Genomic DNA, 18,702 nt, shown 5'->3' on the forward strand with positions numbered 1-18,702 from the left:
TACTGTGGGACAGAATGTCAGTATTGTGGGACGACTAAATGTCAGTACTGTGGGACGACTGAATGTCAGTATTGTGGGACAGAATGTCAATACTGTGGGACAGAATGTCAGTATTGTGGGACGACTGAATGTCAGTACTGTGGGACGACTGAATGTCAGTACTGTGGGACGACTGAATGTCAGTACTGTGGGACATCAGAACTGTGAGACAACAGAATGTCAGTACTGTGGGACGTCAGAATGTCAGTACTGTAGACAACTGAATGTCAGTACTGTGAGACAACAGAATGTCAGTACTGTGGGACGACTGAATATCAGTACTGTGGGATGACTGAATGTCAGTACTGTGGCACAGAATGTCAGTACTGTGGCACAACTGGATGTCAGGATGTCAGTACTGTGGGGCGACTCAATGTCAGTAGTGTGGGAAGACAGAATGTCAGTACTGTGGGACGACTGAACGACTGGCTGCAAGTACTGTGGGACTAAATGTCAGTACTGTGGGACTGAATGTCAGTACTATGGGACTGGCTGCAAGTACCGTGGTACTGAATGTCAGTGCTGTGGGACTGGCTGAAAGTACTGTGGGACTGAATGTCAGTGCTGTGGGACTGGCTGCAAGTACCGTGGTACTGAATGTCAGTACTGTGGGACTGGCTGCAAGTACCGTGGGACTGAATGTCAGTGCTGTGGGACTGGCTGCCAATAACTCTCTTGATAATGTGGATGAAAGTTTTGGTTGCTGTCAATGTTTGCTGTTGCTATATTTATGTGTTCCCCCATTTCTTTTCAACAGTCTATATATTAGTTACACAAGCTATATCTTATTCTGGTCAGATATTGCAACAATATAGCACAACAAGATTACTGTGTGTACACTATTTTGGCTTTAGGTTCTTGACCTAACTTCTAAATGTATTTCAAATTCCCTCCCTTCAAACTTCACCTCCCCCTTTCTGTCCGGGACTTAGTCACTGGCGATGTCAGAGGTTAAGCACAGGATGGGAGTGTTCGAAACCTTGGTGGTATGTGAGAACGTTAAACAAGTTGCCTTGCCCTTCAGTATGAAATTACTGCAATTTTTTTAAAATTCTGTCCTTTATTTACTTTACTAATTTTTTCTTTAGATCGCCCATTGTGGACTTGATATGTTTTACATAGAAAGCATTAAAAAAAAAAAAAAACCTCTTGCAGAAAATTACTAAAATGGATTTATCAGTTTTTGCATCTGAACTCTTCATATATTTCCATAATACAACCCACAATATGTCATAGCCAGAGTACGCGTACACAAACAGCAAATACATGTGCGGCACAAAAAGATATTAAATTCATCATTTTCCCATTTTATCACATACATGTAGATACCAATAATGAAAAAGAAAAAGAAAAAAGAAATGTATTTTATTAGAAGGTTTTGTCCACTTCTTAATGCTTTTCATTAGATAAAAGCAACCATTACGTAATTAAGTAATTATCAATCCCCTTCTACTGCGGGAACGTCATAATATGTATGACGTCATATTTACATGTAGCAGTTCCTTTCTGAAGATGAATAATTGAAACATAATATATATATATATATGTAACACTTCTTTTCTTTTATCATGTATATATATACATGTATATATATATATATATATATATATATATATATATATATATACACAGTGAAACTCCTCTAAACTGGACACCCTCTGGACCAAGTAAAAAGTAGAGGTATCTGGCTTAGAGAGGTACAGATATTTAAAAAGGGCCCATGAGAAACGTCCGGTTGTGAGGGGATTCCAGTTTACAGAGGGTCCAGTTTTGAGAGGTTTCACTATATATATTTATTTATTTATTTATTTATTTATCCAGCAATCACATTCGAAAGATATGATGACTAGATAAATCTCTATATTTTGGGTCACGGACCAAAAATATACGTCACGTGACATAAGCCCGACTCGACTCGAGTATTTCAGAGTAGTTTTCAGTAAACATACTCTTTAAATCATTTGTTGAAGTACAGTAAATACAAGTAACTTTTAGTTTTGTGATAACAATACAAAACTTGTATATTTCTTTATGAATTAGAGTTTAGAAACGCTTTTTTTAATGTGACAGAATGTAATGTCATGTATCTTGTATTCATGACGTCATACGGCAAAAGCCTTGCTAGGTTCACAATACTCGATTTGCATACACAAAACTAGAATAAATAATGATTTTCCGAATATTCCTGTAGGATTGCAGGATAAAAGAAATAACTGGTCACTGTCTTAAGATATTGGCTTTATCCTGCTCACTTCGAATGGCGAATGCAGCGAGACTGCCATTCTAACCTTCGCAGGATAAAGCAGATATCTTAAGACAGTAACCAGTTATTCCCTAAATACATATGTATATATATATATATATATATATATATATATATATATATATACACACACATACACATTCTGTACAAACAGATGAAATACAATGGATGCCGAGTACAAACTGGCCTAGCTGATATTATTTTCCTAGAACACACTGTATGAAAAAGTCGTGAGTTTCTTTTGAGTTCGACAAAGCATGATTGCTATGATATGTTTCTACTGAGTTCGTGAAGGCCTGGTTGATATGACCCACATCCGTCTCGTTTTCCATTTCCCTCTGGTGTTGTTCCATTTCTCTCTGTGGTCCTAGTGTTTCCTTCGATTCCTGTTCCAGTACATGCATCTTCCTGTTACGGAAAATAACTACTACAGGTATACATTCATTAGGTAACAAACATATATCCTGGAAAGAGTCCATGCAGAGTAAAGTAAAACTCAAGGTGCTATGCCCTAGCTTTTTAGTTTAAACATGCAAAGCTGACCATATCCTAAAATTTTCAATTGCCCACCTGGAAAATAACTCTCAAATTTCACTTGCCCACAAACAAAATTAACTTGTAAGTCACAAAATGTAAGCAATTTAAAAAAAAAAGTATATCCCTCAATTTTATTTCTAGATTGCAGTATATTGCATTTCAGGACATTTAATTTTCAAAATGTTCAAAGAGTGCTAAAGACTGGATTAGTGCTGAAGACTGGATTACCTGTAACCGAAAACACAACCTCCACGTGCTAAAGACTGGATTACCTGTAAACGAAAACACCACCTCCAAGTACTAAACACTGGATTACCTGTAAACGAAAACACCACCTCCAAGTGCTGAAGACTGGATTACCTGTAAACGAAAACACCACCTCCAAATGCTAAAAACTGGATTACCTGTAAACGAAAACACCACCTCCAAGTGCTAAAGACTAGATTACCTGTAAACGAAAACACCACCTCCAAGTGCTAAAGACTAGATTCCTGTAAACGAAAACACCACCTCCAAGTGCTAAAGACTGGATTACCTGTAAACGAAAACACCACCTCCAAGTGCTAAAGACTGGATTAACTGTACACGAAAACACCACCTCCAGGGGTGCACAAATCGGTTGTCCACGCGCCCGGGACAACCAAAATATCTTGCGGGCAACCATTCTTTGTCAAACACTTGCCCGACGGGCAACCGAGAAAATCATAAAACAAGTAAAATGAAAAACAAAACTTCATGACACTCGGACAGTCACAGGCAATTCAAAAGTATCGAAACTTGATAATTTGACTGACAGGCAATATAAATATCCACCCTAACGCTGCCATCCACTCAGCGTCCACCGTGCATGATTTTGACGAGTTCAATGCAGACAGATACGTTTCAGAATGGTGGCTACTAGCAAAGGGCACAAGACATGTGAAAGGCCACAAACTACACCAACAACCATCCAGTTCTGAGCTAAAAATTTGGCTAAGCCATTTTCTATCTTCCAATGTGAACAATCGGTTACATAATCTATCCAACACCTAACATATAATAATAATACCAAATATTAACAGGGATCTCGCGACTGGTAACGAGAAGAGGAGTCATCAAGAATTCAGCATAACAATGTTTGCTTATTTTAATAATCACAGTTATTTAATTTTAACGGCAACATGTATGCAAGAAAAGTCTGGAAAATCTGTAGCGTGTTATTTTAACTGTAAAGTCTTTGAGCCAAAGTAATAAAAACGGACCGAAATTGCGTGTCAGTTTCATTACACATGCTAGTTCAGGGCCAAAGACAAGTAGGCTAGGGCCGAGTTCAGCTAGACCGAGCAAAACAAAAACATCTGATAAACTGGTTTATGCACTTCACGTTAAACACAATGTCCACGTCGGGAAAACGTTCGTTGGCTGTTCTCAGTGTGCATATAGGTCACGCTTGACAGTCAGCCGAGACTGTTGCACGTGTCACAAGACATTGTTGCAGACATTAAACAACACGATTACATGCAAGTAAATCTTGATGTAAATTTGTGAGAAAAAAACCCACCACCAAATAGTTGTTCGCATCAATGAATACTTAATTGCCATTTCGTTTGTTTATTTCCGTTGTCTTTGTTACTTTCGCACTCGTGCATTTCGAGATCGCGGGAAAGGAACTTGCAGTATTTATACAAATTTAGTTTAAACGTACACTGAATACAATTAGTTAAAAATAATCATATTTGTTAGATAAAATATTATATAAATTTGTTGACTGTGAGGTGACATCTCAAAAGTTAGCTAGATTTTAAAAAGACCGTAAAATTTGAATTCATAATCTTTTTAATCAAAACCTTTTGACGTAAATGGATAATAATTATCATAACGTGAAGTCAGCATTCTTAGGCTACGTATTTTACAAGCTGAAATCAACAACAAGCATTTAACACGACGCGGAAATCAACAAAATTGTTGGGGTGTGGAATAGATAGATGGCTTACTTTAAAATACAATTAAAAGCAGTTCAAACCAAAATAAAGATTGCTATTTTACAGAAATAATGAGCACTGTTTAAAAAATGAAGAGTATTGGCTCTCAGATTTTTATTAATGCCATAGGCCTTAGAATTTGGGGTGTGTTTGTAGAGGGCATTGGCTTCCAACTCTGCATATCTCCACTCATCCACTGAAAAATCAAAGTAATATATTAACTGCCCCTACCCCCATTGCTGTCTTTTGATTTTGATCAGGGGGTAATTTTGTTATTCAGATGTATTCCAGTTTGTACATAATTAGCTAAAAAAGATGCATTTTCATATTCATATATAAATACTCTATACAGTACTACACAAAACAATTTTGGCTAAAACCTTTTCATTATGGCAAATAAAAATCCCATTTGGCAATTTTTTTGGCTACAGGTATTTTTAATCCTGGATGAGCCCTGAGTTTGTTAAAGTATTATGACTGTGACAGCCCAAGTGAGATCGAACCGCCTCTGTGGATCCATTCAGCTGACTGTTTTTTTTCTTGTTCCAACCAGTGCACAACAACCGGACAAAGGCTGTGGTATGTGCCTTCCTGTCTGTGGGAAAGTGCATATAAAAGATCCCTTTCTGCATTAGGAAAAATGTAGCGAGTTTCCTCTGATGACTACGAGTCAGAATTACCAAATGTCTGACATCCAATAGCCGATGATTAATTAATCAATGTGCTCCAGTGGTGTCGTTAAACAAAACAAACTTTTTTTCAGCCTAAGCGAAGATGAGCTGTAGATAAATAATGTTAAAAAAGATATAAAACTAAACTGATAAGTAATGATAATAATAAAAACTTTTTAAATTTCAGTTTCATTTTAAAGACAGTTCAAAATTATATTCATAAAACTTTTTATGAAATAGTATGTGGGCAACCAAGAGATGATGTTGGGCAACCAACACAATTTCACATTTGTGCACCCCTGACCTCCAAGTACTAAAGACTGGATTACCTGTAAACGAAAACACCACCTCCGAGTCCTAAAGACTGGATTACCTGTAAACGAAAACACCACCTCAAAGTGCTAAAGACTGGATTACCTGTAAACGAAAACACCACCTCCAAGTACTAAAGACTGGATTACCTATAAACGAAAACACCACCTCCAAGTGCTAAAGACTGGATTACCTGTAAACGAAAACACCACCTCCAAGTACTAAAGACTGGATTACCTGTAGACGAACACGCCACCTCCAAGTACTATAACAGCTACCACAGCCACCATTACCATCAGTGCAGTAGAAGTAACATCTAAGATTCCGCTTTGATAGGATTCTGAAGAAAAAAAAGAAAAAAAAAAGAAAAGAAAAAAAACAACTTTAAATTTTTTATTAATACATGTAATTTAAAAAAATTTAAACTGAAAAACTGTAATGGAAACAAATATATGTTGAGTATCATTTTTACTGGTTTTCTTGATCCTGTACTGAATATATTATACACACTGAAAGGGACATTCCAATTAGTGTTCACCAGATGTGCGGTCGGTCTGGGATCGATCTCCGTATATGGGCTATTTCTCGTTCAGCCAATGCACCACAACCAATATATCAAAGGCAGTGGTATGTGCTATCCTGTCTGTGAGATGGTGCATATAAAAGATCCCTTGCTACTAATGAAAAAATCCATGTCCTGGATGGAGGAGTCGGCCCATGCAGGCCAACACATGCACCCATGACAGGCGTGCGCTACAACAGCTTGTTAAATCCTATGACCTGACCTGACTTAATGGAAAAATGTTGCAAGTTAAAAACTCTATAAAACTATATGTCGGAATTACCAAATGTTTGACATCCAATATAGCCGATGATTAATAAATCAATGTGCTCTAGTGGTGTCACTAAACGAAACAAACTTTATTAACTATCACTAGGAATATATTGGAAGACATGGTATAAAAAATAAAAATTGACAATTTTTTCATGAACTTTTTCAACTGTAGTTTAACACACTGGTGGAAAAGAGAAAATTTGCCGCACCGTTATTCTTTTCCACCTCTTCTGATTTGTTTTTTTCCCCCTTTCTTCTTTCTCTTCTTTCTTGCTCCCAGAAATAATTAAAACGAATTACCGACATGTATGAAAACTGATGTACATGAATATTTGTAGGTGGGTGAGTGGATGAGAGTTTTTAAATGCAGTATATGTTTTAAATATGAACATTGTGTACTGGTACATTGTACATGTAAATATTCTGTATATATATATATATATATATATATATATATATATGACATATATTTAAAATATTTGTAAGTCAGTGAGCTCAGAGCTCCTCAACTCTGACACTGCCAAGTATTTCTGGGACAATAAAATTTACTTAATAAAAACCACAAAAAACAAAAAACAAAAAACCCACACAAAAAACCCCAACAGCTATCACTAGGAATCAATAACCCAGTATCCCACCGGGATACCATATATAATGGGTTTTTGTTTGTTTTTTATTCTGCGTTTTTAGTTTTTGCTGAAACAATGAAAGTTGTCATTTACTGGTGAAGTTAAGCAACAGTGTCATCCAAGTTTGTTACGATGTTATTTATGAATTTCATTCAAGTGGGATACTAAATTCTCAGGTGGGATACCAGGTTTTGAAATGTTAGTATCCAACTGGGATACTGCCCAAAATTATTAATCTCGAACACTGCCATGGCTTTTGATATACCAGTTGTGGTGCACTGGCTGGAATGAGAAATTAAAAATTAGAAAAGCCCACGAAAAGAATACTTACCGAACCTAATCAAGTGTAAATTTTATTTTATACATTTATAAAATAATTTAAGTGAAAATATGCGACTCCACGTCCTGCATCTCCCATTCTAACCCCTTCGAGCCGGGGGGCTCCACCAGGACCCCTGTGGATGTTGCTGTTGTGAAGCAGAAGGCCATCACCACCCCCCCCCCCCCCCCCCCCGAGTGACCAGCCAGCCAAAGCCCGGTCTTCCACGACCATCTGGGGCAGGGACACCCCCTGGAGTCTCACCATATCAAAGATCAAGGCCAGTACACTCGATACTTGGTCGGGGATACAACAGACCTCAACTCACTGCCAGGAGGTGCTCTGGAGGATAACTTGAAGAAGTTTCCTGACGGAGTTGAGTGTGCCATCCATGCCATGGAACTACGAGACGGGAAGTCCGGACTTGTGGTGACATCGCGCCGGGATGATCTCTACAGACAGGGGATACTCTTCGAAGACTACACCATCCACAGAGTACTGAAGATCATCTCCGGCACCCACTACGTCGAGCTAGCTAAGACCTTGCTAGCCCACCACTGGAGGAAGCTGGTGTCGCAATTCAACGCCAAGTTCTTCATCTCATCCCCGTAGTGCCAACCTTTCCTAGGACAGGTAACCTCCTTTTTGGGGCTTAGTCATACTTTAAAATTTTTGGTCATCGTTCAAAATTTTCTGTTTATCTTTTTGTAAACAGTCCGACACACTTTACTTTGGTGCCCATCTAAATTGCTGTAATCACCTCAAATTTGTTTTGGCCCAGCACTTTAATTTTAACTCTAGGTTTAATTTTGTTTTTCAGTCCAGACATGAGCAGGTTCATTTGGCTTTAGGGCCCTGACTTAACTACTAAATTCTTATTCCTAATTCTGCCCACCTCAAACTTATCCCCCCCCCCCCCCCCCCCGGCCCGGACTTAGTTTGAAATCTTCATGGTATATGAACACGTTAAAAATATATTGGCTTGGCTTTGATTAAACCTCACCCTGCTCAATTTATAATTTGTCAAAGAAACACATGCATATTTTATATTTAAATGTGTATATATTTAATCTAAATGATAAAACTGGTATGGTGATCAAAATTGTAACTGCACAAAGCAAAGTCGAAAGGGCATTGGCAAGATTGTGATCATTTCCTAAAATTGTTGTCAGGCGTTTCGTCTACATCAAGACTTCCACTCCAGGACACTACATACATGTACATACACCATCTGTAGGAAGACCACCACTCCCCAGAACACTACATCCACGGGAACAACCTGATTTACATATTCATCAGTTACACAAATGCATATTCATATAAAACATCTTACTATCTAAAGAATCTCCAGTCCATCTACGGGCACAACCTGATTTACATATTCATCAGTTACACAAATGTATATTCATACAAAACATCTTACCATCATAAGAATCTCCAGTCCATCTATGGGCACAACCTGATTTACATATTCATCAGTTACACAAATGTATATTTATACAAAACATGTTACCATCACAAGAATCTCCAGTCCATCTATGGGCACAACCTGATTTACATATTCATCAGTTACACAAATGTATATTCATATAAAACATCTTACCATCACAAGAATCTCCAGTCCATCTATAGGCACAACCTGATTTACATATTCATCACTTACACAAATGTATATTCATATAAAACATGTATATTCATACAAAACATCTTACCATCACAAGAATCTCCAGTCCATCTACGGGCACAACCTGATTTACATACTCATCAGTTACACAAATGTATATTCATATAAAACATCTTACCATCACAAGAATCTCCAGTCCATCTACGGGCACAACCTGATTTACATATTCATCAGTTACACAAAGTATATTCATACAAAACATCTTACCATCACAAGAATCTCCAGTCCATCTACGGGCACAACCTGATTTACATATTCATCAGTTACACAAATGTATATTCATACAAAACATCTTACCATCACAAGAATCTCCAGTCCATCTATGGGCACAACCTGATTTACATATTCATCAGTTACACAAATGTATATTCATACAAAACATCTTACCATCACAAGAATCTCCAGTCCATCTACGGGCACAACCTGATTTACATATTCATCAGTTACACAAATGTATATTCATACAAAACATCTTACCATCACAAGAATCTCCAGTCCATCTATGGGCACAACCTGATTTACATATTCATCAGTTACACAAATGTATATTTATACAAAACATGTTACCATCACAAGAATCTCCAGTCCATCTACGGGCACAACCTGATTTACATATTCATCAGTTACACAAATGTATATTCATATAAAACATCTTACCATCACAAGAATCTCCAGTCCATCTACGGGCACAACCTGATTTACATATTCATCAGTTACACAAATGTATATTCATATAAAACATCTTACCATCACAAGAATCTCCAGTCCATCTACGGGCACAACCTGATTTACATATTCATCAGTTACACAAATGTATATTCATACAAAACATCTTACCATCACAAGAATCTCCAGTCCATCTACGGGCACAACCTGATTTACATATTCATCAGTTACACAAATGTATATTCATACAAAACATCTTACCATCACAAGAATCTCCAGTCCATCTACGGGCACAACCTGATTTACATATTCATCAGTTACACAAATGTATATTCATACAAAACATGTTACCATCACAAGAATCTCCAGTCCATCTATGGGCACAACCTGATTTACATATTCATCAGTTACACAAATGTATATTTATACAAAACATGTTACCATCACAAGAATCTCCAGTCCATCTACGGGCACAACCTGATTTACATATTCATCAGTTACACAAATGTATATTCATACAAAACATCTTACCATCACAAGAATCTCCAGTCCATCTACGGGCACAACCTGATTTACATATTCATCAGTTACACAAATGTATATTCATACAAAACATCTTACCATCATCACAGGCATCTCCAGTCCACCCATGGGCACAACCTGATTTACACCTTCCAGTCTTCTTGTCACAAACTTCTGTCTCGTTCCTACAGTTACATGTTTGATCACAGTCATCGCCATACCGGAAATCTGTACACACTGTTAATATAAGACAATAAACAGATGTTACACAACATTGGGTAATAGTCAAGATTATACACCCCACTCTGCTGAAAGACACACACACACACACACACACACACACACACAGACAGACACAGATAGACAGACACAGATAGACAGACACACAGACACACACACAGCAGGGCTGGCCATATCCTAAAATTTCCAATTGCCTGCCGGGCAAGTAACTCAAAGTTCACATGCCCACGAAAAAATTAACTCGTCCAAAACTGTAAGCAATTTAAATCAAAATTTAAGCTGTATTTGTCAAACAATTTCACATCATACAAAACAATTGTAAGCTCTGTATTACTAAATATGTGTACTGACCTTATTTTAGAATCATCTATGATCATCGAAAATATGTTTGTTTTTGGGGGGTTTTTCTCGTGTTTTTTGTTTTTGTTTTGAGTTTTGTGTTTTGTGTTTGTTTTTTGGGGGGATGGGGGTAATAACGGACTAGCGTACCAAAGAGATTTCTTGTTTTTAAATATTAAAAAACAATTTCATGATGAATTTTACTTGTAGAATTCTGAATACAGGACATTGCTTTTCAGGTTTTCCTTACAAACTCTGGCGTTTGTAGTGCAGGGTGCACATTAGCAAATTTAAAATGGCAGGGCAATTTTTTATGTTGCTGCTTGAAGATTTATTTTGTTAATAATGATGCAAGTACTTCAATCGGGATTTAGTGAGTACGTTAGATTATACATTTTTTGTTTGTGTGTCCATTTGTTGCACTATTTCGGTTGAGAAATGATTGAAACATGGTTCCACAAGTTTCTGAATACCAGCTATATATACATGCAGGGTATGTAACAATATTCGGACGTAGAAAGAACCACACTTTCTACGTCCTTTCGGACTACGGTATTTGGCACTCTCGATGTAAATCCGACACACAGACTCAGTCGGAGACTGCTTAGATGGCCACAGGTCAGTTATCTTCGCATTTGGAAATTTGTCCGCACATGTAGTCTGCACATGATTATTTCACGGCAGACAGCTTTGAAGTGGCAAGTTACTATTTGACTGAAATTGACACGGGAGAGCATGTAGTTTGTAAGCATGAGTAACTTGTTGACATTGAAGACTTGTTTGTGGTAATTCCGGCCCATGCAAAAGTAGTGCTTTTTGTGTGAAAATGGGTGTACTTCGTCCAGGTTTAGTCACAGTGGGTGTGTTTGTTTGAACTAATATCCTGGGAGAAAGAGCTGGACAACAGGGGTTGTCCTTTCCTGGGTATGTTTCACCCAGGCAGGCAAAGGCACATACAAAAATCAATGGGCCTGCTGATATTAATACAAATGATATAGCCACCAATGCTATATAGAAACATATACTCACTGTTCTTTAACATTTAGTCAACTGAATGTTAATTACATGTACATTTATACATCAATTTAATTGGGAAACAAATGCGAAAATTTGCAGATGGACAACCTAATTTCGTAATACGAAACACTGCTACATTAGTGAAAAAACAGACCATGCTATGGACATTTTCTGATCTATTTTTTACATCACACGTGTGTTGCGCCAGCTCACATACAACATGTAGATAAAGCAAAAACTAACTTTACAATGAGTCTATTTATCCATTTTAGTAATGTGCTGGATCGTAACTATCTAAACAGCTTTTTCTTGATCCTTCAACATTTTTCGTAATTTATTTCACGGACACCGACATTAAATACCATGATTTACGAATAAAGACCTAATTTCTTAAATGTCCTCAAAAAGCAGGGGCGCTTATTCAAAGACGTGGGCCTATACTTCCAGTTAAATACAGTACTCGATATAATAATTATGGGAAATGAAAGTTGATGGCACATTATCGAAGAAGTATTTCACACCAGTGAAAGATATTGCTCATTTAATATAGCTAACTAGTGTAATATTGGCGTCAGCGTGGCATAGATCAATTGCTGACCCAATTCGTAGAAAAATAACATGTGGTAGGTCTTGACATCTGCTTACTTCTGCATTGCGGCTAGTTTCCAGTTGGTTTGTAATAAATAAAATACTAAACTTGCTTGCCTGTCATATCTTTTTTATGAAACTCGTGAATATAGTTGGTATCTGACTCACTCAACAGTTACCAAAACTGTTCACTCATTTCATAAAAATGGTATGACAGGCAAGCTCGTTTAGTATTGTATATAAGTGTCCTCATCAAGTTCTATCTCTTCAACAAATGTCAAACAGAATTAGCCAGTTTGCGGGGGAGGGGGGGGACGTAGCCCAGTGGTAAAGCACTCGCTTGATGCGCGGTTGGTCTGGGATCGATCCCCGACACTGGGCCCATTGAGCTATTTCTTGTTCCAGTATTCCACAATTGGTACATCAAAGGCCGTAGTATGTGCTATCCTGTCTGTGGGATGGTGCATATAAAAGTTCCCTTGCTGCTAATCGAAAAGAGTAGCCCATGAAATGGCGACAGTGGGTTTCCTCTCTCAATATCTGTGTGGCCCTGAACCTTATGTCTGATGCCATATAACCATAAATAAAATGCGTTTGAGTGAATCATTAAATAAAAAAATAATAAAATAAAATAAAAAGTTTGCAGGGGGCTATATTAAAAGAATCCTTCATATGTGTCCATGTGGGACAGGGCTATTCCACCTGAGGCAAGCCTCGTCCCTGACATCATAATATGTACCCTAGGGTGGAATAGCCCTGTCCCACATGGATACATAATGGAGAATAATTTTTCTCCCATCCAGTAGATGAAAAACAAGAATTTTGGGAAACCATGAAAAACCTACTTTTTTTTTTTAATCTTACAATAAAATAATCATAATCATTCAAAAGTGTGTACCCAAAAATGGTTTATAAATACTAAAGGTATAAACCGAAAATGATAATATAATTTCATTATGACAGCATGTTTCCATGTTTTTATAAAATATAATTTTGCCGTTTACGTGACGTCACCCAATGTTAATATTAGCTCAAACTATAGAAGTCACATGGTCATGCAAGACCGATTTATTCCGCATGGGCTGACGTCATGTAATATGCCTGTCTTGCATGGCTAGGGATAGGAGAGAAACCTGTCTCACCCTCGGGTTACACGATTTCAGGGTTTAGGCTAAATTCAAGTTCATTTAACAAAACAGCAAAATTGGCTGTACGTGTATAAACGACAGCTGATTCTCGAATTAGCATTTTGACAAATGAATAATGAAATATATTTGCCAAAATCAAACTTCAATTTGCATTTAACGATCTACAAAATTAAATATATGAGTAAAAATTGACAATGCTCATTAATAACAAATCTGAAATATATATATACATGTACCTCCATTTGATGGCACAGATCCCGTGATGTTTCTACCAGTATTTGACTCTGAAATAAAGACAAGAAATGATAGGTAACAATAGGTTCCAGTGTTCGAGATTAAAATTGTTGGGTAGTATCCCAGTTGGATACCAACATTTTAAAATCTGGTATCCAACCTGAGAATTTAGTATCCTACTTCAAAAAATTCATAAATAACATCATTACAAACTTGGGCGATACTGTTATTTGACTTCACCAGTAAATGACGACTTTCATTGTTTCAGCGAAAAATAAAAACATAGGATTAAAAATATATATATATATATATTATATGGTATCCCGGTGGGATACTGGGTTATTGAAGTCTGGTATCCAAAATTAAATTCTGGTATCCCCGGGATATCGGGATACCGTTAATCTTGAACACTGGGTTCAATACTATTGCACACCATTTAGAACGATCTTTAAGCATGTGTCATGTTACATGAAACTTAATAATTATTGCTAGCGTAAGATGGTTAGTGAATAACTAAACTGCTATGGTACTACAGGACAAAAGAAAAGAGTAAACAATATGTTATTGTGTGTGAAATGTTTATTAATGATGGATTAATGGATGGATGGATGGGTGGATGGATGCATGGATGTATGGATGCATGGATGCATGCATGCATACAGGAAGGATGGATGGATGGATGCATGCAGGATGGATGAATGAATGCATTATTGACTAATTGAGTGAGATATGGATGGATAGATGGATGACTGATGAATTGATGCACAGATGGATGGATGGATGGATGAATGAATGGAAGAGTGGAGGATTGGATTCATGGATGTATGGATGAATGGATGGATGGGTGGAGGATTCATGGATGGATTCATAGATTGATGGGTGGATGGACGGATGCATGAATGGATAATTGGATGGAAGAAAGGAAGGAAATGTTTTATTTAACAACGCACTCAACACATTTTATTTACGTTTATATGGTGTTAGACCACACAGATATTGAGATAGGAAACTCACTGTCACCACTTCATGGGCTACTCTTTTCGATAAGCAGCAAGGGATCTTTTATATGCACTATTCCAGACAGGGTAGTACATACCACAGCCTTTCATATGCCACTCGTGGTGCACTGGCTGGAATGAGAAATAACCCAATGGGCCCACTGAAGGGGATCGATCCTAGACAGACCGCGCATCGAGCGAGTGCTTTACCACTGGGCTACATCCCGCCCCCAGATAATTGGATGGATGCATGGATAGATGGAGGTGTGGATTCATGGATGGATAAACTGATGGATGGATGGATGCATGCATGCATGGATGAGTGGAGAATTGATGGATGGATAGACAGAGGTATACATGGATAGATAGATGGACTGGTGGATGACTGATGGATGGATGGATGGATGGATGAATGGACCGATGGATGGATGGATGGATGAATGAATGGACCAATGGATGGATGGATGGAAGGATGAATGGATGGATCGATGAATGAATGAATGGATGGGTGGAGAATTGATGGATGGATGGATGGATTGATGGATGGATGAATGGATGGATGGATGGATGGACGGACGGATGCATGAACAGATAAATGGATGGATGCATAGATAGATGGATGATGATTGGGTGAAGGACTGGATTCATGGATGGATGGATGGATGGACGGAAGATTGATAGATGCATGGATGGATGCATGGATGGATGCATGGATGGATGGATGGATGGTTAGATGGATGGATGGATGGATGGATGGTTGGATGTATGGATGAATGAATGGAAGGGTGGAGGATTGGATTCATGGATGTGTGGATGAATGGATGGATGGGTGGAGTATTCATGGATGGATTCATAGATTGATGGGTGGATGGATGGATTCATTAACAGATAATTGGATGGAAGAAAGGAAGGAAATGTTTTATTTAACGACACACTCAACACATTTTATTTACGGTTATATGGTGTTAGACCACACAGATATTGAGATAGGAAACCCACTGTCGCCACTTCATGGGCTACTCTTTTCGATAAGCAGCAAGGGATCTTTTATATGAACTATCCCACAGACAGGATAGTACATACCACGGCCTTTCATATGCCACTCATGGTGCACTGAATGGAACGAGAAATAGCCCAGTGGACCCACCGAAGGGGATCGATCCCAGACAGACCGCACATCGAGCGAGCGCTTTACCACTGGGCTACATCCCGCCCCCGGATAATTGGATGGAAGGAAGGAAGGATATGTTTTATTTAACGACACACTCAACACATTTTATTTACGGTTATATGGTGTCAGACATATGGTTAATGACCACACACAGATATTGAGAGAAGAAACCTGCTGTCGCCACTTCATGGGCTACTCTTTTTCGATTAGCAGCAAGGGATCTTTTATATGCACCATCCTACACACAGGATAGTACATGCCACAGCCTTTGTTATACCAGTTGTGGAGCACTGGCAGGAACGAGAAATAGCCCAATGGGCCCACCGACGGGAATCGATCCCAGACAGACTGCACATCGAGCAAGCACTTTACCACTGGGCTACATCCCGCCCCCGGATAATTGGATGGATGCATGGATAGATGGAGGTATGGATGGCTAAATGGATGGATGAATGGATGGATGGATGGAGGTGTGGATTCATAGATGGATGAACTGATGGATGGATGGATGCATGCATGCATGGATGAGTGGAGAATTGATGGATGGATGGATGGATGGATGGATGGATGGACGGAGGTATAGATGGATAGATAGATGGATAACTGGTGGATGACTGATGGATGGATTGATGGATGGATGGATGAATGGACCGATGGACAGATGGATGGATGGACCAATGGATGGATGGATGGATGCATGCATGGATGGATGGACGGAGGATTGATAAATGCATGGATGGATAAATGGATAGATGGATAAATGCATGGATGCATGGATGGATAAATGGATGGATGCATGGATGGATGGATAACAATGGCAGCTATCTCGGAACAGTCTCTTTAAAGTCAATTCAAAGGTCGATTTAACTGCCAAATATCTTTAGAATCTTGTCAAGTAGATAACAACATAAAAAAGACAATTAAAAGAAATATGTAACAGGGTGTGTGCAGTTTTTTGGTCACCTAAGTTCTAGAAAGAATTATATCAAACTATGCAGGATGTGTTACACATTACATACGTAATTGAAAGTTAATGTGTAAAAACAATTTGCCCATTTTGTGCAACATTAATTTTTTTTTTTTATTACCAGTAGTTAACATATCTTAAATTTAGTTAATCATTTTGTTTATTTTGTTTAACAACACCAGTAGAGCACACTGATTTATTAATCATCGGCTATTGGATGTCAAACATGGTAATTTTCACGCAGTCTTTTAAAAGGAAACCTGCTACATTTTTCCATTAGTAGCAAGGTATCTTTTATATGCACCATCCAACAGACAGGATAGCACATACCATGGCCTTGATATACCAGTCTTGGTGCACTGGCTGGAACGAGATATGGCGCATCAGGCTATGTCCCTCCCCCTCCAGTTAATCATGAATATAATATAATTAAGTAGACAATTTTGGGGGGGAAAGTGTAGCTATTTTAATAATGGCATTATGCCAAATAAGGTTTCTCACTAGGTGGCACTGCAGACACTCAGGGGGTTCTGGTTACTTGACACTATATCTGAAAATATTCAGGGACCTATGTACTATATATGCATGCAAAGTGGCACGATTCTATCACAAAGTGCACAATCTTCGTTATTATCCACCTAACTAATCTGCTTGATGTCAGACATGATATCTGAGATATACATCAACTTTATCCCGTCAGTAGTGACAGGGTGACTAACAGTGTTGGTACGAACAAGCAACACCCTGTGAAGCCCAACTTGGAAATCTGAATGGCAGTACTATGCTGAGTATGGGCTGTTCCAAAATTGATCTCATGGGGGAGGCAGGTTTGCACCATAACTTGTACATGTATTTTATGGATATAGTGGTCTTCATGATCACAGAAATGTATTCACCTCTATTTTTGATGGTAGATATGGTACATACTTCCTGATCAATGAATGAAAGTAAAGTTTGTTTTATTTAACGATGTCACTAGAGGACATTGATTTTTTATCTTATCATTGGCTATTGGACGTCAAACATATGGTCATTCCGACACTGGTTTTTTTAGAGGAAACCTGCTGTTGCCACATAGACTACTCTTTTATGACAGGCAGCAAGGAATCTTTTATTTGCGCTTTCCACAGGCAGGATAGCACAAACCATGGCCTTTGTTGAACCAGTTATGGATCACTGGTTGGTGCAAGTGGTTTACACCTACCCATTGAGCCTTGCGGAGCACTTACTCAGGGTTTGGAGTCGGTATCTGGATTAAAATCCCATGCCTCGACTGGGATCCGAACCCTGTACCTACCAGCCTGTAGACCGATGGCCTAACCACGATGCCACTGAGGCCGGTAATCAATGAATCATGACAGCAGAACATGCTTCAATGTTGCATGTCGATGACTTTTTGGAAAAGATATATATACACACATTTAAACTACTTTTTCACATTTCTAAAAACAAAGTCAATGCTGTAATGAATGCCTCTAGGAATGATATCTGGAGGGAGGCTCAATCTCTAGTAGAAATAGAAGGAAATGTTTTATTTAATGACGCACACAACACATTTTATT

At 38.2% G+C, this 18,702-nt stretch overlaps 1 protein-coding gene across 2 annotated transcripts in view; it reads right to left on the reverse strand.

The window, feature by feature from the left end:
• Positions 1–2,328: 2,328 nt before the first annotated feature.
• Positions 2,329–18,702, reverse strand: part of LOC121372870 — a 37,235-nt gene continuing 20,861 nt past the window's right edge. The window contains exons 3-7 of one of the 2 annotated variants that reach the window (XM_041499311.1): positions 14,007–14,054; positions 10,538–10,675; positions 6,828–6,887; positions 6,021–6,123; positions 2,329–2,710 (exon numbers count right to left, since the gene is read on the reverse strand). In XM_041499311.1, coding sequence (XP_041355245.1) covers positions 2,500–2,710; positions 6,021–6,123; positions 6,828–6,887; positions 10,538–10,675; positions 14,007–14,054 — 560 coding nt within the window. In that variant the 3' untranslated portion in view covers positions 2,329–2,499. The remainder of the gene's footprint in view (positions 2,711–6,020; positions 6,124–6,827; positions 6,888–10,537; positions 10,676–14,006; positions 14,055–18,702) is intronic. The other variant, XM_041499312.1, reaches the window with a different exon arrangement.

Source organism: Gigantopelta aegis, chromosome 5 (genome assembly GCF_016097555.1).
Source record: "Gigantopelta aegis isolate Gae_Host chromosome 5, Gae_host_genome, whole genome shotgun sequence".
In the NCBI taxonomy this organism is placed as follows: Eukaryota; Metazoa; Mollusca; class Gastropoda; order Neomphalida; family Peltospiridae; genus Gigantopelta; species Gigantopelta aegis.